Source organism: Podarcis melisellensis, assembly GCF_964234715.1.
Source record: "Podarcis melisellensis genome assembly, chromosome: 6".
Classification (NCBI taxonomy): Eukaryota; Metazoa; Chordata; class Lepidosauria; order Squamata; family Lacertidae; genus Podarcis; species Podarcis melisellensis.
This window is the reverse complement of record NC_138538.1, coordinates 39945680-39969341: the sequence shown is the minus strand read 5'-3', so window position 1 is coordinate 39969341 and position 23662 is coordinate 39945680. Positions and strand designations below refer to the sequence as shown.

The window sequence follows — 23662 nt, the reverse complement described above, 5'->3', positions numbered from 1 at the left end:
GATGCACACACATTTCCCCTTACTTTTTAGGAGGGGAAAAGTGAGTCTTATAGAGCAAAAAATACGGTATTTCATCCTCAGGATGCAATCATAAACACACTAACAAAGCAGGGAGTAAGACCCACTGAACAAAGCTTCTGAGTAAAGTGTGTGTAGGAATACACTGCTGAAGTAGTTATATACATTAGAGACTTAGACTGCAGTCCTAACCCCACTTACCTGGGGGTACGCCCCACTGAATTAAAAAGGACTTACTTCAGAGTGGATTATCATTAGCATTACGCTGTTAAAGAATAGCTGCACCTTGAACATGAATCCTCAGGACAGAAGATAAGTGGTCTTAACACAGAATTTCTAGGTTTACTTGCAGACTATTAATGATTTTTTAAAAAAGCAAATGCAGAACTGATGCTAGGCATTATACAATAAAGAGTGGAAAAACCACAGAAGGCATATTTATGGGTTATAAAAGCCCTTTTATAAAGCCATTTTTAAACAAAACCAAGAAGTTTACAAAAGAAAAAAAAAAGATACAGAAGAATAAGTTGCTTAATATATTCCCAAAAAAAGAGAAAAAAATGAGGGGGACACAAATCCAACATGCTGAACAATAAAGGGTTCTTTTCCATGTTCTCTTTTAATACAAAATACAAGCCAAGGATACACATACTTAAAACAGAGCTCAGGAGCAGATATGCAGTCCTGGGAACCCTTCAATAAAAAGCAAAGCAAGGTTTGTTAATTTTTTTTTAATTGCAAGTACATACAGAGACTGGAATATGTAAAATTAAGTAGCACAAAAGACCATCACACAATTCTACCAATGCATGTTGCATCTATAATTCACGAACATGGTCAACAACGTCATGTTCACTTCAACCCCCCCTTTCTTTAAAAAAATGCATTTTTTAAATAAAGCATTAATGTTACATTCAAACTGAACTTCTAGTACCATGCTGCAGATTTCATTGTCAAGGGAATGACAACCCTATTGGCTATTAATAGGACTGGTGACTGTGGCATCCTGTCTAGCAATATTCCTTCAGATAACTGACCAGTTGAAGTGCCATATTTGAGTCAGCAGCCTGTCTTTCAAGGCCATGAAAAAAATCCAGGGGAGACCAAGAACTCAACAGGGTAGTGAACACCCAAGACAAATATCCACTGCATTCCATTTCATCAACCTGTAGCTGATGCCAAGGGCAGCTGCCCCACTTGGAGTCTTTCTTTTTACCTCTTTACATTTGAGAATAGTTCAGGGTTTTACTGTGACGTGTTCCTGGTAAACAAATTATGTAATTCTCTTATATACAACTTTTGTAATAACTGTTTCTGCGGGAAAAGTAAAGTTCACAAATTTCTAACACACATTAAGTTGTCAGACGGACACCCACACATGCACGCTTACACGCACACCCACTCCCATTCACACAAGATACTTGAAGGGGTTTTCATGTTATTGTGGCTTAAAGCAAGTTTGCGTATTGTTTTGCCCCAAACCCCTATAAAAAATCCCTCCCCAGATATACAAAGCATATGCACAATGGTATCTTGCAGTCACACCAAGCATGCTCAAACTGATGGAACCATTCCATTTCCTACAGTTTTGTACAGGGGCAGGTGGGGCAACAGGTACTCTCAACAGTGGTCAACACAGCATATAGTGAATGCTTTAATAGACTTGAAAGGCAAAACCTCTGCTTCAAGGGATAGAAAAGTTTCATGAAGAAAAACCAAGTGTGAGCTACCCAGTGAAGCAAACTGAAATGAGAATGGGGGGAAAGGAGGAATACCAATGGCAACTGTCAGCTTAGTGAATTATGGGTCCTTAAATTATTACAAGTATACCCCATGCCCAAGAGGAGATTTGCTATCCAGTTTCCGTTTGGGCCCAAGATTCCACAAGTTGTTTGTTCCGAATGCAACCCAAAGAGGAGGGGGAAGAGAAGAGGGAAGGGTTGTTGGGTTTCAGTAACAGGTGGACCCAAGCCCCACACAGAGCCTATTCAATGAATATTTGGAGGGAAGGGGGGAAACAGTCAAATTCCTCCATGAAGCACTAATGTAACTTTCCAAATAGCTAAAATCATAGGAATCAATTTCCTTTTATTTTATAAAACAATGTGCCAACATTATGATTTGTTTTAAAAAAATAAACACTCCACAGAAAAATTACATAAAGCAAAAGCACCAATTTCTACAGCTCATAAGCTTCCAGCATGTTATAGCTCTTGTCCTGCCCCACCTCCACTCCTTAGTTTAGCTGTTTGTTGTACTTGGGGGTCATGCTTTAAAATTAAGTTTTAAAAAGTATTTTCAATCCACATAATTAATCGTTTCCGTACTTGGTGCAGGCATATCACAATTGAGTATATTCAGTATCTGCATCACATCTTCCCTACTAACAATTCCAGAAGGGTTTACAGACCACCTGAATGTATATACATTTCCCCATCTCTCCCAATATATTTATACACGATTCGTATGTTAGATTAAACTGAGCACTAAGCCCCTTGATTTAAGTTTTATTGATTTGCCCTAAAACATTAGATTGAAAAGTAAAAGCCATCCTAGAGTATACTTGGATATTCACCTTTAAGGTGTGCAGGCTGTTTCTTCAGCACCATGGCAACCACTTCTCGTCAAGTCCCCAAGGTAAGCTGCAAAAACCCTTTCAAACCCCTACTAAAATTCTGTTTATACCCTTACTGCTTTCACAGTTGCTTGCAAAGCTAAAACTTACGATACACTGAAAATATTTGCTTTTGGTTTTTCAGCAAATTTGTAGTAAATCTTATTAAATAACCTGCCACTCCCTGGAAGCAATCGATGTACAGTAACACACACTGAAGTATACCGATTTGTTTCTCTGGCAATACTTGTTCCAAGGGACAAACTAGTGAACTGATAGAGCTATCACATCCCTAGAATACTGCACTCAGAAGCCATATACACAGAGGCAGAGAAAACTGATTTTGCAAACTAGAATTACAAGTTTAAAATATTGACATTATTTTGCTAGTGTTACATGGACTGCAGGAGGGAAACACTTTCCTTCCATCTCTGGACTATAAAGAATGGTGAGAGAAAACAGTTAAATGTTTTCACTCACAATATTCTAAATATTTGCTTCCAGGGAGACATATGCAGAACCCAGTAAAATCATAGCATATAGTTTGGGTTTTCACAGATTCAACATAAAATAGCCTGCTCTCCATCATGTACAATATCTGATACACAGACGTGTTTTTAAAAATTCAAGGGGGTAATGGGTTCAAATAAACGAAGAAGAAAAAACAGGAGTCTTGATGACTTCCTTATGCATCCTATACACTGTTGAATGTGTTAAAGAAAGGATGCCAAGAAAAAAAAAGACACACATTTTTCAAAATAAGTGAATCAGCAGCAGAAACATATTCAGACAGCAATAAGCAGTTGGCTGATCATAATGGCTAGAGCTAAGCTCTCAAAAATGTGTACATTTGGAGCAGCCAAATAGACTAGGTCACCAAGTGCTTCATTTGCAGTATAGGATAAGTTTACCACTTTGAACTCAACACTCTGAAAGAAGCAATACAGTATTCATGCCCGTAGTTCCCAGATCACACAGCCAATTAAGCTTTGGCTAAATTGGCAAATGTGAGTCAAGCTGGACTGGCTTCTGTCCACGGAGGATCTCAAGATATTTTTGCTCCCTAGTTATTGTTCAAAAACACATATGCTAACATCAAAACTGTTACTCCATCCCAGGAGGAATTTGTGTTCTTTCACTAAACCCCAAAGCAGATGTAAAGTGGAAGTCATGTAGACACAAGTAGAGCTATTATAAACAGCAGAAGTCTGAAGAAGCCAAGGTTTAAAAGCACATACCTATGCCACATGTGTGTATGCATGTGTGAGAGAAAGAACCTACATGGTATTTCACTGCTTTTATATTCTTTGCATGGCCTTACAATACTAGTCAAGAAGACCTTGTCCTTGAAGAGGATGCTTGTGAATAGCATTCTCTATACTTTTAACCATCTTAGCACAGATGACAAAGGATCTGGCTTCAGAACACTGATACTCAAAATCAATTTGCAAAGAGATTATGGTTGAAAGTGTTATTGCAACTGTACAAAATGGAAGATGTAAAGCAGATGGCACTCCAACTCACTCTTAATACTGCAGTTCCTTTACCTGGGACTGAAAAGCAAAATCTGTCTTGTGTCTAAATTGGCAATACTGATACATCAGTGAAAACTTGTTTTGCGCACTGGAAAGATATCCTGATTTTGAGATGCACTATTTCTGCTACATCATGTCTTCCAGTTCACACTCTGTTCCTCACTTATCCTAGGTATATGGCCTCTGCTAACTAGAGAATAAGTAAGATCTAGCAATGGAGAAAGCAGAAAGCAGGGGAAACTAAACTAAGCAAGGAAATGATGGTTCAGGATAAATTAAACCCCTTGTTGGTGGAAGCTGTGTAGTCTGACTTTTGAGGATCTCAGGGAAAGGAGTACTTAAGCCATGACTCTTGGATTGAAAAAGACACTGTGCCAATATATAAAGATATTTCCATGTTTCTAAAGAATACCTCTCTCAGCCTCCCATCCCAACTTTTCCAAACAGTTGTTCCAGCTTCCAAAAATCTCCCTGAAACCAAGCTTTAAATTTTATGCAAAGCTTCAAAGCAGCATAAAAAGATGGACATTTCAAAACGAATGAGAGTCAGGAAAAAAATGAATACAGTTCTGCCAAATGGAATCCTATCCTTATCAATAAGCAGCAATAGTATCTACGGCATGAACAGGTAGGGTCTTTCAGAAGACTGAAAAATAGAACAGACCAAATGGTCATTAAAACAAGACTGTGGAACCCCAAACATTCAGAGTATTGGAACTTAAAACCCATGATGGATTTCAAACTAATTCATATACTAATTATGTCAAAGGAAATGCAATGTGCAATAATATATTTGTTTTGGATTCAATTAAGCAACAGTTGCCTTAGAACAATTTCTGCAGCTTTGGAAAACCTATACCATTAGTTAACTATGATTTCCAAGTATCAGCCTCATCCTTATTGCTTTACAACTGCAGTAAGCCTTCAAAAATATATCTTTAGTATGCTGTTAATTTAAATCTAAATGGCTTTCAAATTTGGTTGGGGAGAACGGAATGGCCAGTAGAGACTGTGACGTCAAATCATTATTGTGTAAAGGTTCTCTTAAAAAAAGAAGAAAGTACTGTACTATTAAAACAGCTAAAGTAAAGGTGGCATTCACAGCCCATGAGTCAAGCCACAACCAAAACCATGTTCTACCCCCTAAGTATATTCTCTTTTCCTTACTCTCTCTCGCTCTCTCAAAAAAAGTTTCTCTCCCACACCACCATTTAATCTTCACCAGAGGGGACTTCATCTTCAGACCCTTCATCCCCAGATTTGTCTGGAGGAGGACTAACTGATTTCTTCTTTCCTGGAGGACTTTCAGGCTCTTCGTCATCATCTTTTGGGGATGGGGTCTTTTCTTTTGATGTCTTTGAAGCTGTGGGACGGCCTCCCTTCCCTTTGCCCTTCACTGGACTAGGTGTAACTGAAGGAAGAAAAGCATCAAAATGTAACAAAGAATCTTACAATTAGTGCTTAAAAAAAAAACAACCAGCTTCTGAGCACATTTTAAAATATGTTTTTCCTTTCTTAACTTTTCAATCTGGTAATAATTATTATTATTATTATTATTATTATTATTATTATTATTATTATTATTATTATTTATATCCCGCCCTCCCCAGCCGAAGCCAGGCTCAGGGCAGCTAACACTAAAACAGTGCAACATTATAAAAATTAATTAAAATAAAAATTGATGGCAACCATAAACTGAAGTTTTGTAAAGATTGCCAAAGGAGGGAGTCAGGCTGCACCCTGACCAAAGGCCTGGCAGAACAGCTCTGTCTTGCAGGCCCTGCGGAAAGATGTCAAGTCCTGCAGGGCCCTTGTCTCTTGTGACAGAGGAATGTAGGAATGAAAACGTATTAGTACTATTGAACATAACTTAAATTCCTACAAGATGATGCTTGCCAGGGCCCCGAGAAGTGTGTGGCAGAGGCCCCCTGAGGCTGATCCAGGGGGTGGGGTCAGTGATTTATGGGGTTTTGTGCCACCTGTGAGGCAGGAGTTTGGTCTGGACCAAGTGTCTGAACAGTCAGAGACAGTGGAAGGGGTGCAGGATGCGTCAGGAGCAGAGGAAGAAACTGGGGCAGGCTGGTAGACTCCCCTCTGTCCCCTTCCCTGTTGTCTCCCAGGACCAGGACGGGTTTGAAGAGACAGGCACAGCGCTGATTTCAGTGTAGAAGTCACAGCTTATTTGTGTGTACCCTGTCAGGGAAGGGAACTTAAGTGTGGGTGGAGGCAGGGTCATGTGGACGCAACAGTCCAGCTCAGAGCACAAGCCCGGGGAAGGAGTACCAGTTATTCAGTTGCCATAAGTGTGTGTGTGTGTGTGTCTGTGTGTGTGTGTTTGGTGCACCTTAGGAGCTACTCTAGTGCATGCTGTCAGTAAAGAATTAAGCTACTGGCTGTTTGTCTTCCTTGGGCTTAGTGTGCTCAGGCCAATGCCCAATTCCTCCTAATAAGAACTGTATTTTTTTAAATTATTATTTAAAAAAGACTTATGAGAGCCTGCTATTGTGTCAGCAATAAAATGTGCCAACAATGAGGCACCCTCTCCCACATACTTCTTAAAGGTGCCATTAATACTTTCTTAGAACTGATGCTCACCATCTTTCTCTTCTCCAAGGGTAAGCAGCCGGTTATGATAAAAGCAAATTTGAAACAGAATGACTTTCACTAAAATACGAAGGCATCACAGGGTTAGTGTAATGTAAGCTGGGCATGTGGCAATTACATGGTTGTACATACTCCTAAATAATGCACAGCATTTCAAGTGTTGTAACTCATTTTAGGCTGAAACACAGCCAGCGTGAATGCATTTATTCTAAAATTCTCCTTCAGTATAGCAGCTAAAGGTTAGGAGCACCATCTCTTCCTTTCTCCTAGAATCATGATACATTTGATATTTAAAGGAACATAACAGTTGGGCATACCCGTTATCCAAGTAATTGTTTAGATAATTTAATCCAAGCCTCCAAAAAAATTTCCACCCGCACTGTGCTTACACTTTTCTTAAGACGAGGTTTAACCAAATGAGTATTTATGCTTTCAGGATGTATGTAGCTTTGGGTAAACCTGGAACTGTGCTAAGATTCACCATATTATTTTCACGCCTAATGGAACAAAGGGAATTCATTAGGATTGGTAGGCACGAACATCACCTGTTTTAATCAGCACTGGCAAGTGGTCTGAACACAATACTGGTAACCAAGAAGTCATAGAATCCCATCCTGATACAGCCACTAGCTTCTTTGAAATCAGGAGCAATCCATACAAGAACTTTCCAGTAATCAGCTCTACCACATTATACAGACTGCCATGTATGTTAATAGGGATAAATTGCTAGTTGAAAATTGATTGCTTCCTATTCTTTCAAGCACAAGAGATGAAGAGCTGAGAAAACATAAGCACTTGCAAGCAAATTTCCATAATGTTATTCCTAACAGGTGCAAAGGGGAAGCAAGCTGAGCTCACCTGTAGCCTTTAGCCTTGGTTTAGGCATTTTCTTTTCTTTCCTTTCTGGTTTGGATTTCTTAGCCACTTTTTTGTTCTTCTTTTTTGAACTGCCATAGTCACTATCATCATCATCTTCCACAAGGAAGTCTTCATCGCTGCCAGACTCTTCTGTGCAGAGAGAGAGGAATGAAATGTCTCTAAGAAGGGCTGTCCTTGTTCACTTGGAAGAGAGACAGAATGGGGGAGAAAGTCTGGTAGGTTGATCAAGGGATAGAAGTCAGCATTCTTGGCTTCTATATCCTGTAACATACTTGCTAGAACTTGGAGAAATCAGGACTTCTGCGCCTCAGTATTTCCTCATGTAAATCTGCTTTATGACTGGTGACAAGCAGCACAATTATTTAAAACAGCAGTGGCATAGGCATATTTCTCCTTCCCTCAAGAGCAATTACATGGAGGCTCATCCTGACCATTTCCAATGCCAGCTGCTGTAGGTTCTATATGAATTCCCTTCCCAGCCTATGTCTGTTCTCTTGTTCAATATGGTCTTCCATCTTGTAGCAAGCTGTAGAAGTGCCCTCGGAAGCAAACACCAGTAACTTATTATATATGGAATAGCAGTAGCTTACTGCTTCCTATAACAGACTTCCAGGTTTTGAATCCAGATGTCCATGATTCTAGTTCATCAGCTCACTGGGTTTCTCTTGTTTATTTGCACACATTCACAGCAAATATCAAACGGGTCCCCACTTTTCATCATTTAGAGCAAGGGTATGTCAATTTGCACAACAGACAAGCAAGAAAGCAAAATCTGAGGTGCAGGCATTTTACCACATATTGATTTTTAATTGCTAATCATGTACACAAGGGGATTTGAGGCCCTTTACTGTCTCCTGAAGCCAGATAGGATGGTATTTGTAATCAAAGTGGCCTGTTCAGTTTGTTGTCCAGTGCTGAAGATAAAACAGTGACGAATATGGCAACTTTGTATCTTACTAATAGAAATATTGACTAAAAGCTCTCCACATGTCCTAAAAGATTTGGACCCTGAACTTGAGGGACAGCGTTGTTTTCCCTTCCCTCTTTGTTGTCAACAGCCAAGCTGGACACTAAGTACATTAAAAATGAAGTGCATTCAATACTCAAGAAGCAGAAATGTCAAGTTTGCCTACCTTGGCAGCTTAGCCTGGATAGATCAAGCATGGATGTAATTTGTCGAACCCACTCCTATTCTACATTTGTGTGTGCCGTTCGGTGCCACTTACTTTCCTGAAACGATGCCTCCTCCTCTTCCTGGTCTTCTTCCTCACTGCCCACATCATCCATGAGCATTTCTCGCTGCTTGGAAGCAGCTTTGGATGCTGCCTGTCGCTGCTGGCGCACATTTTTCAGATCTTCTTTCTCATCCTCACTGTCCTCTGTTATAAAGTCACCAAAGAACACTGAAGATGGACAGTACAGCACACATTTCCAACTGGGGTAGGGAAGAAACTAGGGGGAAATAAAGGCTTATCTATTCATGACACAATTCAGATTTGCTGAACACCAAACTTATCTGAAAGCTTCTATTTTTAAACATTCTGAAGTTGTCTCCATGCAAAATACCCATCTGTAATGGTAAATAATAGAACACCCAGCACTGGTTAACCTGCTGCTCTCTACACTGGAAATGGAACTCAGTAGAAGTAGGGGTAGTTTTTCCATAACATACTGTTCATTTCCTTTCTCTGGCTCTCTCATCTGAGAAAAGGTAGCAAAGCTTTGTGGATAAACATTGATTCTTTCTTTTAAAAAGGGAAGTATAACCAAAATCAGAACCAGAATGCTAATCAAATGAGGACAGAAAAGGATGGATAGAGCCAGGGCCAGCTCACCCAGGAGGCAAAGTAATGTGACCATGCCAGGCAGCTGGATCCACAGGGGCAGCAGATCCCCATGTAGATCTTCATTTACTTGTTATACCTGATGTAGATCTTCACTCATTCCTTCTTCCCTGGCAGGGAGGGGGCTGACATTTTGTGGTTCACCTCAGGTGCCAAAATGTCTTTGGCTGGCTGGCCCAGGGTAGAACAATCCCAACCATCACCAGGCACCAAGACACGAGTTGAGCAGGCGATTGGGCCTGAGGCTGCCAAGTGATAGTGGTGGGGCTGGCTCAGGATCCCACCCTCAAAAAAACATTCTGTTCTGGATATTTTTGTGGGCACTTCAGCAGGCAGAACAGGGAGCTCACCCCTGGAAGAGTGACTTCGACAGAACTCTGTGATCAGAGGTCTTTTTGAGCTCAGAGGGGGAAGCCTTCCCCAGCATAGCAGATGTGGGTTTGTATTGTGGCCTAAGAACAGTTACTCATGAATGTTGTTTTTGTTTGTTTGTTTTTTAAAAAAATCAACTATTTTCACACAACAAATTATTTCAACAACTGTATTTCCTCCCCAATTTCCCCCCTCCCTCCCCCGTATACCCCCCTCCCTCCCCCCTACAACTTCCCTCAGTTCCTCTTTCTGGTTTGTTAACATATATTGTTCTCTGCATATTATAAAAATGTAAAAATCTCTAAATTATCCATCTATTGTGTTAACAAATAAATTTATGTATGTTTATTCAAAACTGATGAATGTTTTAATGTACATCCTTTGGCTGAAGGGACTGTGCTAAGCAGCACAGGCTACAAAAAGCTTTGAAGCAAGTCAAGTGAGGAAGCAGAATGTGGAATATTTATTCTTCAACAAGTTTAAGTATAACTTGACCAGTCTTCCATTCACACACCTAATATGTATGGTTGCTTAGATATGCCAAGTTGGCTAAATTAAGTAAGAAATGGGTCCTCCCTCAGTTTTCTGAAACAGCATTACATGAAATTGTCTATGTAAGATGTTATGCAGGTGATGACATGTATTCAGGCTACAATCTTAACACCACTTATCTGGGAATAAGCCCTGCTGAATTTACTCTGCCTTATCAGCAGACATGGCTAAGTTTGCACTGATAGGCATCAACCAAATCCATAGATACAAATATATTGCAGGAAGCTGAAGTTTAATGTAGGCCAGGTTGCACATATCATTACCTACTTCTTCATACACAGGTGGGGGACATCTTTAGCTTGAGGTCACATTGGAATGGGTCACATGCCAGTGATGGGTGGAGATTAAAGGCAAAAGTGAGTGGAGCAATGGATATTCCTCTTATAATGGGTTACATTTCAGGCAAGCAAAAGCCAGAGGTTTCTATTCCTTCTTCCATACCTCTCCATCCTCTAACATGGAAGCAAGAAGCCTCATCACAGTTCAAGGACGTATTCCAGCCAGGTAAATACACTCAAGAAAGTAGAGTAGAACTAATAAGGGTTGTAGCCTGGGGACAAATTTTGGCCTAGAGAGTGTCTTGAGGGCTAGATAAAGAAGCTTGGAGGGCCACATTTGTCCCCAGCACCTGAGGTTCTCCATCCCTGGCTTCACGTGAATGTGCAGGGCACTTCTGCACACTGCTGAAAACACAGACACTTTGTTCCTCCCTTGCTTCTACTAGGAAACAAACTATGGGCTCTCTAGTTATATCATGTGACGCATGCCTCCCTGGTTTTTCTCCAAACACACCATAAATGGTAAACCAAGAACAAACCTTGGCTTCTGTTCATGGTTTCTTTGGAGAGGAACAAACCACGAGCCAATACAACAAGCCACAGCACAGCTTGTTTCCCGGAAACATGGCAGAAGCAGGAGAGGAGAGAAGAAAAGTGAAGTGCCCATGATTTCAGTAGCATGCACCCAGCCCAGTGCTCATTCCCACTGAACCATGATTTTAACTATGGCTGAATGTGACTTGCAAACCAGGTCATAGTGAGTTACTTGATTTACACAGCCTTTACCTGCAGCCCTTTTCCTGGATTTGGAAGTTGCTCTTTTGTTCTTGTCAGGTTTCACTTTTTTCCCTTTTTTGTTCTTTTGAGAACTCTCATAGTCACTATCAGCTTTGCCATCATCTGCTCCTAAGTCATCCTCACTACCAAAATCTTCATCTGAGGAAAAAATGGTGATAAAAGTTATTCTTAGCCTTCTACTGCAGGGAAGCACAATCAGAAATGGTAGACTATTCCAGGCTTTAATGCTAAAGACCAGTGAGCAAGCGCAGAACAAAGGAAAGTGCATGTGATACTGTTACAGACAATTTAGAGAAGAACACAGCCAACATTTCTGACAGAAGCAATGGCAGGGAAAAGAACTTCACCTGGTTATCTAGATAGTAAGATGCATAACTTACCCGCTGAGTGAGAATCATCTCTCTTTGTCTTCATATCTTTTTCTGAGTCTTCACTGTGAAAAGGAAAATGAGTAGATCTAATTCAAGTACAACCATGAAGATTATTTTATTATTAGTGCATTCTGAGGTAAAGGAGGAAAGCAGCTAGGTTGTTTCATCTGAACAAAAAGACCTGACTGAATTTATTAATTCTATTCAGTTTATTATCTACTCCAGGAATAAAAAGATATATACTAAAGTACTTTTATACTGCATCATTCTAAATATAGCTTTCAGACAACAAGCAATTTTGCTTAATTACTGAAGCAACTCTTGTGCTTCCCAAGTTGCAAGGAGGGAGAATTCTGAAGGAAACAATACAAATTTTAACTATAAAATCTGCATAGCAATGGTATTTATCTTTGAAGTTTGCAACAATCCCCTACTACTCTACCAGCTTATAAAAAATTAAAAATCCATTTCAGAGGAAAGGCAAGAAGTCCAGAATAAGAGAACCACAATTTATTTGAAAAAAGCTGAAGTGCTTTTATTGAAACACACAGTATAGGGCACTATATTTGTCATTTTCTGTGTATATATAAAAAATCCTTTTTCCTAGTCATCCAAACTAAGTTGGAAAAGTGTATAGGTCCTCAAGTTAAAGCCACCTATATAACAAACTTAAGTAGTAGGGATCTGGCTTACCTATCCTCCTGAGAATTCTTTCCAGACCGCCTCTTATTTTTTGCTTCCCTTGGTGATGAACGAATTTTCTTGGCTGGAGGGGCTGAATCTCTGCCATATTCTTCATCTATATTGTAAGTGGGATAAAACAGGTGTTGTGGATGATTACAGGTTTGCCATATAGTATAATTAAATGGTATAACCATGAAAGATTAGCACTAAGCACAGCATCCTGCTAAAATGCCATGAAACAACTGAAAATTGGGGGTGCTGAAAACCTAGTAGTCTTTTAGATTGGATTTGATGATTCTCTGCAACTATTATGGTTAATTTTAAGTTGGCTGTATTTTAATTAGTTTGGATATGGAATGCAAGTAATGCCTATTAAACAGCATTTTATGAGGTTTTTAAAATAAACTCATACTTAGAGGAAATTAACACTCAAGAGAATATTTAAAAGCCCCAGTAAAATAACATGGCAGTTTTGTTGTACATTTCTTCGAAGGCACTGCCAGGATGTAGGGTATAAATCTGGAAATGGGAGAATACCCTTGAGTTTCTGGTCAGTCAGATTTAGCCTGAAAGCTAAATCTTGCTTTTTAGAAGTCAGATAAAGGCTCAAAGACATAGCCAACAGGATCATCAAGATTTGTTCAACAGAAAGAAGTATGTACTTATGAAAGGATTAGGAGATGTCCCTTTGAATACAGATCTCCTTAACGTCTCAATTTCTCTGTCTGGCAGACCACAGCAGACTATCTGGTTTATATCCAAATAGCAGTGAGCAGTTGCCAATTGTTTTTACAACCACTTTTATACATAGGTGAACAGTAGTGTCATACAATAAGGATTTCTCAAATTATCAGGGTTTCATGTGAAGAATAATGATGGACGCACCACAGTATTTTGCCCACTGCTCCCAATCCACTGCAACTTGAAGCCACAGTGGATCCCTGGATGTGGTGTGCTCTAAGGCAGTGTTTCCCAACCTTGGGCCTCCAGCTGTTTTTGAACTACAATTCCCATCATCCCTGACCACTGGTCTTGCTAGCTAGGGATGATGGGAGTTGTAGTCCAAAAACAGCTGGAGGCCCAAGGTTGGGAAACACTGCTCTAAGGCACACTCAGTTCATATAAAGTTTCCTGGAGGAGGAACAATATACAATACTTAATATTTGGCTGCAATACTGAGAGCTGCCCTAGGAACCTGTTGAGTGATGGTGCATAAAGCATATCAATCAATAAAAAGGAAGGTAGAAACTGAAATACAGGTTTCACAACAATACTGCACTTATGCCTACTGCCACAGTCTGCCTGTCATGATGGATTTTATTGGGGTATGTTTTTGGTTTATTAAAAAAATAAAGATGGTAAATGGTTAAGGGTTGTATCCAATGCTAGTCCTAGTCAGAGTAAATCCACTGGAGTTAATGGACATGAATAATTTACGTTCATTAATTTCAATGGGTCTACTGTGAGCAGGATTAGCATTGGATACAAACCTAATTCATAAGCCAAACTACAATAGTTAAGAGCTCGACAGACACACAAACAGCTGGTTGGCTTTAAATCCCTTGGTAAGTTCTTGTTGTTTCTTGATTGGTGAAGATCTTGCACAAGTTATAACTGAATAGCCGACAAAACAAAATTAGAAACAACATAGGATAGCACCATATTTTGTTTTCATTAATTACCACCATAGCAGCTTCATTCATCAGACAGTAACAGCATGTGTGCTTTCCAAGAAAGGAAGAAAAAAATCCTGTAGAGGTTCCAGAAACATTAATATAATTCACTTGCAGTACTCCAAGAAGGAAGGGAGCCTCAGAGGAATGGAAATTAAAAAGCCACATGATAAAACAACATGTTGACCAAACTAGCAACTCTCAAATACCTATTCAAGATAGCACATCTGCATCACCCCTTGCTAAAACATTATGCTTACTGTTTGGCTGAATAAAACTACACAGCTTAGAAGCACCCTTGCTCTTTAAACCATGCAGTGCCCACCACTTTAAGTAGCTGCCAAAGACTGTCAACAGATTTAAAGTTACCTGCATCATCTGACTCCTGAAACTGTGAGTAGTCCACCACTTTTCTGTTCCTAGAAGGGCAGAAATACAGAAGTTTAAGCAGACTGAAATGTTATAGCATCTACAATTAATGTTAATAACAAAGACTCCTTCACCAATATACTGCTTTCCTAGACTAGATTTCAATCCGTCAAACCACTTTAAAGAGGCATCCAAATGACACCGACAGGATACTCTTTGGTTCCTGAAGGAAGCAAGAAACTTCAAGCAGCAACCTTTGCTACTGATGACTGTATACACCCATTTTTAGAGATGAATGAAGTTATAGGAAATGGCCGGTGGAAGAGGCTTTGCAATGCTGCTAAGCGTGCCCACAATACTTCCAGATTAGACAACATGAGGCCTCAGCTTTCCTCTTCCCCCACATAGCTCCTAAGTTGTTGACAGTTCAAACCTTAATCACCTGGCCATAGCCTTAGTTTGGGGGATGGTTGTTGAGGACTGGTAACATAGGAAGCTGCTCAGCCAGCCCCTAACCTGGACTGCAATGCAAAGGGGAAAGGGAGGGTGTGTGTGTGATTGTGCATGTGCAAGCACACACACACGCACACACACAGCATCCATCCAGGGTCTCCCTCTCCTTTTGAAGGATGGAGAGGAAATTGGTTCCACTGTGATCTATTTATATCCTGCTACTCCATGGGCTCAGAATGATTTACAGCAGTTTTTCTAAACGCCCAGGGGTTCCCACCTATCTCTTGCTTTCTAGTCTACTGAAGCTTTAAACAATTTCTAGTTTCCTATTCATACGAGATAGTTTAAGTAGATTTCTGGAAAAGGAAACTAGAAAATACATCAATGAGAATTTTGGAATTAAAAAATATTGATAAGAAATAGGCTATGTTGAAAAATTAACAAGCTATTGATGCGTACTACTTTAAGAAAAAAGTGGCATACAGCTGATACTTAACCATTCTAAAACTAAATGAAAAGAATCTTTGATGTTGGAAATGTGCATCTTCTGATGCAAATGTTCTTATCTGGCAGGGATGCTCTAAATGCAGAGACACCCAATTTAATTGTATGCAGTCAATTCACAACTTAAGCACATCTATCTTGCACAAATTTAGCTTTACATGCTTAGCTGATATAACATTGAAATTAAGGTGGGGGGAGCTGGCAATCCTACCCACCATTTCACTCACCTTGGGAGAGCATGTTTGGACTATATGTGATTTCGGCTTTATGTACTACCCCCAGAACATAATCCTAGCATGTTGAGAGTTGACTGTATTACTGTACTTGATCATATAATTGTAGTGGTAATATTTGATGACTATGAAAACTGGACATGGTAAAGAAAATGAAGTTTAAAATATGTATACTACACCCACTTGCCCCACACTTAATGTCATGTGTAGGGCAGGTAATGCAGTTGGATTGGCTGTGCAACCTAGTTCCCTGTGGAGAACTTGATCATACAACTAATCCCTGAAAAAAGGAGAGCTGAAGTCACTGACCATCAGCTTCAAGCCTGCTGGAGTTCAAGCCTGCAGGATCAGTTGGGTAACTGAGTTTCCCATGGGAAACTCAAATCACACAGCTAATTTCTGTAGAAAGCTCCTTGTGCTGCAGTTTCCAAGCAACTGGCCACCAGTTGGCTGTCAAGCCCTTGGGAAGTGCTGCGCAAAGGGCTTTGACAAGTGGCCATGACAGCCCACCTACCATTCATTTGAGAACATGTTTTTGACAGATGGATTGTCCTACCCACCTGTCAAGCTGGTCCACAGTGAAGGGGACCAATAAGGATTTGGCCCAACAGGACAAATAGTTCCCCACTCTTGACCTAGCCTTATTATGCAAGACTTTGGAGTATGTTTTAAGCAGTAGGCACCTGTTGCAGAAAATCAAGCAAGCCTTAAAAAATGAATTAACTAACTCAAGTGAATTGAGAAGACCTCAACAAAATTACTACTGTACTTCACTTACAATGATGTTGCCAAGCACTCTTTACTCACTTTATGCTTTGTAGCACTACAATGAACAAAGCTAATTTGGGAATAAAACTGAGGAGTCAATTCTAGGAAAACAGCAAAATAAATATCAGAATGACCCAGATAATTTAATGTATTTGGTGTGTTCATACCTCACATCAGCTTATTTCTTAAACTTATTGGGCCTGTTTAAACCTAACATAAACTGTTGAAGTTACTATCTGCATAATTATTACTGAGCTAGGAAAGGCATGCTTTCTTCCTCTAAGGCAGGCATGTTGAAAGTCCATTTTGGGGGCCTAATCCAGCCCACCAGTCGGTTTAATCTGGCCCCTGTGGCAGTTTATTTCCTGAGGTTAAAATATTTAAAAAACCCTCAGCAACTTCAATCCTAAAAAAAAGTTTAACACCTTTGGTCGGCACTTTACTTCATCAAACCTGATCCTCTTTGAAAAAAGTTTGGACACCACTGTTCTAAGGGTTTTTAATCTGTATAATGCAGAAGGCAAAGATGTGAATATACAAAAGGAATAAAAATATTTTTAAAATAAAAAAATTCAATTTTCATAATTAAAAGCACATTTCTTAAATATTTAATAGTTTAGATGTAATCAAGTTACCCACTGCAGTTACTCTCTAAACTGAATCAATGCTACTATCTGATACATTGAGTTGAAAGAGGCTTTTCCAAGCAAATGGAGATTCAATCTGACACTTTCTCAAATATAAGTATTTACACTTTGCCTGGCAAATATAGGCATTTCATTTACACCAAATGAAACTGCTCTAGTCTGCCCAGTAACTTTCTACCTGTTAGTCATTTGCATTTCATTTTTGTTTGCTACTTCATTCTTATGACAGTTGAGTTTGACCAAGGCAAAGTGAACTTAAGATGGTTTTCAAAGTAGAAATGTTCCTTTGATTTCAAACAGTATTGGGCTTACTGTAAGAGCTGATCGGGAACTCAACAACACAGCTGCCAGCCTCGCTATAAAGCTGACAATCCTTGCTTGGATGCAAAAGAACAACCCTTAGTAATCTAGATTGTACATTTCAAGGTGCACCTTTGCCTGCCCCATACCTCATATCACATATGATATTAGATGCGAGGCAGGTGGATATGGTTTTGGGGAAACCTTTGACTACCTTTAGAACATCCAGTGGCATCCAGTGGTGACTCTGTGGCAGAGCAGTGAAGGAAGCAGTATTCACCTATCTCCCTTCCCCCTGGAGCTCTCTGCAACCCCTCTAAATCTGCCTCAGATGTAGCATATTTACAGAATGACATGAGGGGAATTGAGAAATACCTGCTGATGGGATTCCTTCCACCAATGGTGGATCACTATTTGATACCACCTATAAACTATATTAAATGTTTCTTTGCAAAAACTGTACTACTGGCCTTGATGAAATTTCCTTTTAAAAGCCTGTGTCTTCAATCCTGCACACTTGCCTGGGAGTAAATCCTATTGAATTCAATAAGGTTCACATCTGAGGTTCACATTATAGGCTTGTACAATCAACAATACTTACAAATATACCCACTGTTAGAATGAAGCAGCACGTACCCCAAGCTGCACAAGCATATTTAAATTTTCCCAGTACAACTATAGGAAATATATTAAATAAGAGAGGAACTGAAAAATAATCAACATTGTAACAAATGAAGGCTGCTATTATTGGAATATGAAACAATCTTTTCTCACACTCAGTTAGCCAAAAACAAAAATACAAAAGCATGTTTACCAGAAAGATCAGGGGGATGTGTACAAACTGCAAGTGATTGCCCCTCTTTCAAACTGTTTCCAATCCTCTGAAGTAAGAAACAAACTAGTATCTGCTCCAGGCTAACAGGTCAATGTATTAAGGACAGTGAATTAAATATGTACTGAACCTTTAGAAGTCTTATCAGTTCCACCACAACAGTAACTGAGGATTAAATTAGCAACTAGAAACCTATGTGTTATTTAACCAGTGCTATCATACTGAAGTTTCTTTTGCTAATAAAAACCAATTTCTGAAAAAAAAATTCTGAAAAAGCAATAGCTTCCAATCATGGACTTAATTTTTATATCCTTGAACTGAATATTTGCACAAATTAAAACAAGCTTCTCTGCTCATTTACATGTTAGCTCGTTTCTAAGGGTTTGCGTGTATATTCCAAACACAGATCAACTTCTTTCCCATACTACAGGGGAATTAATGAGTTTGAAGCAGGCAAGACAATCAAACAGCTACAAATGTATAAAATATACACACTAAAATAGTATCTATATTCTAGAACAGGGTGGTCCAACATGCAACTCGCATGCGACCATTGAGGTCTTTTAGCAGCACTCGCTAAGCACCAAAGGACTGTTGGGAATCCCAAAATCTGAGATCTCTCCCCCACCTCAGTCAACTACCAGCAGCACCAGCAGGGAATTGTTATGCTCCAGTGTCATTGAAGGCCTGGTCCCCCACTTCCCCAGCCACAGGCATGCCAGGTGACTGCACAGCGGCCAGATGTTTGGTAGTGGGGGTTGATTGGCTATGGTGTGCCACTGTGTATTACAAACTGCCCCTCTGCTCTTCTTGTACATGGCTGGGTCCAGAGGGCAGGAGGCTAATGCCCAGTGGCAGGGCTCTCAGGGCAGATATTCTGCCATGGCCTTGTTGCTTTCCCCTTCAGGACTTGAAACTCCCAGCCTCCTGCTTCCCCCAACCCAGGACATTGAGCAGGCAGTCCCTGAATCTGCTGCACTGCTGCCAGTAGCTGCCTTCTGCCAATCCAAACCATATTCCCTTCTCTTTGGGGGTGGGGGGCTCACCACTCCCAAACCAGGGGTGCTACCTTGGACAGGTTCTCCTTCTCTGCCTTCCAGCGTTTTGTTTAGAAACAGGACCCATGGATGCCAGGAGAGTACCAGACATGCTGCTGGGGGGGGGAGTGGGCAATGCTGGGGGTGCTGGAGGACAAGGACACAACATATGGGATCATCCTGAGCTTAGTGCTGTAATATGAGGGAGGGGCAAACCATACTGGGGTCCATGATGCTCAGGAGGCTGGTCCTTGCAGCACTGTGGCAACCAGCCGGCAGGTGAGGATGAGGCAGCCGTTGAACACCCCACACCTTCCTCTTTGGCTGCATTTATTTACTAGCTTCACAAGAGGCTTCAATCTTTTTTACTAGAAGACTTCTAAAAAATTTTATTATTATTATTTATATCCCGCCTTTTATCCTGACAGGGACTCAATGTCTCCATTGTTAATGAAAGCACATACATGTTTGTGTACTAAATTTTGTTTAATAAGTAAACATATTAAATCTATTGTGTATTTAATTAAATTAAATGTGAATATTAAATAACATCAACTATGTTACAAATACTTTCATTTATGATATGGAAATTTAATTCAGTGTGGGGCCTGCAGGTTCTGTGTCAAAGTACTCTTGCAACCCATTTGGTCTGAGAGGTTGGACCGCTCTGTTCTAGAAGATAATGGGCAGGATCCTGACTTATTAAACAAAATAAATGTTGACTACATCCACCCATTTTAAACTGACATCACAAATGGCAAACAACTTAATATAAGCATAACAAAAGTCATTAACCTTAGCAAGAATGCACATATAAGCAAACCACCAAAACTACTTGTGTTTTTGGATGCAGCAAAGGCATTTGACATGGTAGAATGGAAGGATTTTGTGGGGAAACTTTATTTTCAAGCTAGACTAAAGCTATTTATATATTCCTTATGGTCAGCACGATAGAAAATGAGATTTGCTAAGTAATTCACTTCTTAAAAATGCACAAAGGGTGCACTTTATCCTCACTGCTATTTGCACTTGCACACTTGCAGTTGAAACACTTTACAATGCAGTTCACTCCATTTGCAAAATAAGTGGCAGTCAGGCATACTAATCTCAAATCAAAATCTTGTTACATTCTCATGATGCAATGTTATCCATGGAGTAGTTACGTGAACCCTTTCCTGTATCATTCCAATTAATAACTAAATAAATACACTTTATTTTTGTAGCTGAAAATCAACCCACAAAAGTCTGACTCAGGCTTGCAACTCTAACCCCACTTACCCAGGAGTAAGGTTCACTGAATCCAAAGGATTTACATTTGAGTAGACATAGTTTAGGACTATGCTGTTAATCATAATCAGTTCATCAATGTGGGACAATGTCTATACAGCATCAAAGTATAGGCTCTAATAATCCTATGAGGTATTTGGGAAGTAATTAATAATATAATAAGCAGGAGTCCACTGGTTTTGGCTGGCCTTAGTAGTGAAGCCAAAAGGTATAGACACCAAAGACAGACCCTTTCCCTGCCTATTGTGGTGCTCTACAGCTGAGACAGCCCCCTGACACTCTCCTTCAGGAAAAGGGGGCAGAAAGCATGCTGGCCGGACTGCTGCTTTTGCTGAGGCACATCCTCATGGAAGCAAGACAGTGGCACCAGAGGCTGTGTATCAAGACATGTCTCAAGCAGTGCACTGCAGAAGCAAGGCCCTGAAAGAGACTGAGTACTAGACTTGCTGATGTGTGCACCCATTCATCAGTGTGCATCTATGTCAGAAAGCAAGCAGAAGAGGGCAGCATCAACAGCAGGGTGGCAAACTACTTACCTGCAAGCAGATACATTATGCTGTTTAAAGAAACAAAAACATTTCCTATGCCTTGGCCCAAGTATCCATATGTCATGAATTTTAAACCCTTATATATGATAATATTTGTGAAGTCACCAAATGGTTTGAAAACTGCACTAAGATTTCTAGAGCCTTACTAGATGATATTAACAATGTGTAAGCTTCTACTCAGAAGTAAGCCCCACTGAGTTCAATGGGACTTGCTCCCAGAAATGTGTGTATAGGATTGCAAACTAACAGCACAACATGTGTCCACTCAGAAGCCTTGTCCATTCAATTCAATGGACCTTGCTCCCAAGTAACTGGGTACAACTACCACATAAGCATAACTAGACCAAAAAAAATGCAGTAACTTTATAAGTATCTATCATATTGGGTTGAGGGGGACAAGTACCCCACTGATATCCTGCTGCCCAAGGGTCCACAAAACCCTGGAACCAACCCTGCTCCTGCATTATTGCATCCCCATGGGGAGAATGGGGCTCCAATCCCCTGTAAACCATCATGCTCATTGGGCCTGTCACTCGCTTTTAATCCAACCTAGCTCACAGGGTTGTTGTGAGAATATAGGGACACACATGCATGCCAAACTCAGCTCCTTGGGGGAAGAATGGGGTATAAATGCCACAGATACTGACATTCAAAGACACAATTAAACACAAAAGTTCTTCTTTTCCAGGCTTGCTACAGTCCAAAAGAAGCGCAGGAGGCGTCTAAAAACGGCGTTTCTTGTCTACTTAAATGAAGCCACTGCTGCAAGAAGCATCATTTCCAGCCCCTCACGAAATGAACTGATTGAAAACACGCCCGCCTCCCCACTAGGGAGCACTCCCTTGGCTCTACGAACCCTGTCCTCTGGCGAGCGAGCTCCCGCCCCCACGCCGATGTGCTAGCCATACTGTACAAGAAGACACAGAAAAAAGCACGTCGCCCCTGCAAGTTGCTGCTCGGAACACGGAGGCGCAGCAAAGGGCTGTGCCTCTCCGTCACCAGATTCCTCCGGAGGAAGAGCGCAAGTGGCTCTCCGGAGCCAGCGGCGCGCGTGAGAGGCATGCCTCCCGTCCACGCTTTCGCGGGCGACGTGCACGAAGCCAGCCTCGGGCGCAGCCACCCCTCCTTCCCCCGCAGAGACGTGGACTTTGCTTGCGCTAACCTTCAGGGGCAGCATTGCATCCTGTAGGGAAGGGACCTGCAGGGCGGCGGCAGCGGCGGCGTGCGATAGCCTCCCGCTCCCGCCGCCCCCCACCGCCGAGCAGCAGCAGCAGCACGCTGCATGCCTGCACACGCCCCTCCCCTCTCTCCCGCCATACCCGACTCCAGGCCGCCTCCCCTCCCCTCGCGTGGGACCAGGCCCGGGGCATTCGCTCCTCCGCCGAAGGGCCGTGGGTGGCCTGCGGGAGCGAGGGCCGCCAGAGCCAGCCCCGCAGGCCTCACGCCGCTCGCGAAGGAGACTCACCTGACGGGCCTAGACATCTCGGCGGGTTAAACGGAGGCCCTGAGGCGGACACGGGTGCCTAAGGAGACGAAAGAACCGAGCCCGGTCGACGCCGTTCTCGCTCGCCCTCCCGGGGGCCGTCAGTCCCCGGGTCCAGCGACTCAGGCCGCCGCCCCGCACCCCAGATCTGGCTCCTGTGCGCCGTCAATCGCCACCACTCGCCTATCCCCCCTGCAAAATGGTCGCACTTCGTCCAGTAGAGGGGATGCGCCGAGCTGAGAGGGCGGTGCAACCTATTCGGCTGGCATCTCCTCCCTACGCTTCTCGTTGGTTGCCTCGCAGCGTCGCCGCACCCCATTGGCCTGTTCGAACGATCACGGAAGCGCTGCCCCGCCTCCTTCCCTGCGAGCGGGAGGAGTGAAGGCGGTGGAGGGGAGCTCCTTGCTAAAGCTGATATGAGAGCGGACAGCCAACAACAGCCAGAAAAACCCGCCGGGGTTTCACAATGGCAGATTCGGCAGCAGCTTGGATTCCGACCCTATAATTCAACAGCCCAGTCCCCTTTCGTGCACGAGAGAATTCGCTTTCATTCGTATTTATTTTTCTTATGGGAAACAATAGGCTCCAGGCCTAACAGCAGATTCGATAAGAAAGGCTGGGCTACGTTTTTGGAGGGAAAGGAGAATCAGATTCAGCCCCTCCCTACGAATTTGTGACACTTATCGCGATACTTTCATAATTAATGGTTATGCTCCCGCGAGCCTTGCTTGGCCCTAGAATTGTCGGAGGGCCGGGATGATAAGATGTGCTCCCCTTTCTCCCTCTTCTTCCCTTGTAGTACTCTTCACTGCTGTTAGAGACGGTGCTTTGTGCATGCCTCGCTGCATTACACCATTCTCCCCTGGGTGATCATCTCTGTTGGCCAGAAATATAGTTGAAATTGAATAATAATTACAAGCAAAATGGAATCAGGACTCAGCCCTAGAACGTGCAGAGTGCATTCTCATCAACATTGCCC

General features: G+C 41.6%; 1 protein-coding gene and 1 long non-coding RNA gene across 3 annotated transcripts; both read right to left on the bottom strand.

Moving 5' to 3' along the window:
• Positions 1-455: 455 nt before the first annotated feature.
• Positions 456-22919, bottom strand: NUCKS1 (nuclear casein kinase and cyclin dependent kinase substrate 1). Of its 2 annotated transcripts, XM_081916451.1 has the most exons (8): positions 22666-22918; positions 14592-14641; positions 12559-12664; positions 11875-11927; positions 11483-11632; positions 8877-9029; positions 7630-7779; positions 456-5578 (listed from the first exon to the last, which is right to left on the bottom strand). In XM_081916451.1, the coding sequence occupies exons 1-8, from the start codon at positions 22680-22682 to the stop codon at positions 5379-5381; spliced, it is 879 nt and encodes a 292-aa protein (XP_081772577.1). In that variant the 5' UTR covers positions 22683-22918; the 3' UTR covers positions 456-5378. The 2 variants fall into 2 exon arrangements, with proteins under 2 accessions (XP_081772577.1, XP_081772578.1); XM_081916452.1 differs by lacking the exon at positions 7630-7779 and having other exon boundaries at positions 22666-22919.
• Positions 5634-6163, bottom strand: LOC309372686. The gene is made up of 2 exons (XR_014169613.1): positions 5993-6163; positions 5634-5695 (listed from the first exon to the last, which is right to left on the bottom strand). It is a non-coding gene; the product is annotated as an uncharacterized lncRNA (long non-coding RNA).
• Positions 22920-23662: the final 743 nt, after the last annotated feature.

What these genes read in the sequence shown, in the direction of transcription:
- NUCKS1 (XM_081916451.1), bottom strand. An exon ending in AGATGATTCTCACTCAGCGG is followed by an intron (nt 11,633 to 11,874) that starts GTAAGTTATGCA and finishes TTTTTTCCTCAG; the next exon opens with ATGAAGATTTTGGTAGTGAG. An exon ending in ACCAAGGCTAAAGGCTACAG is followed by an intron (nt 5,579 to 7,629) that starts GTGAGCTCAGCT and finishes TTCTTCCTTCAG; the next exon opens with TTACACCTAGTCCAGTGAAG.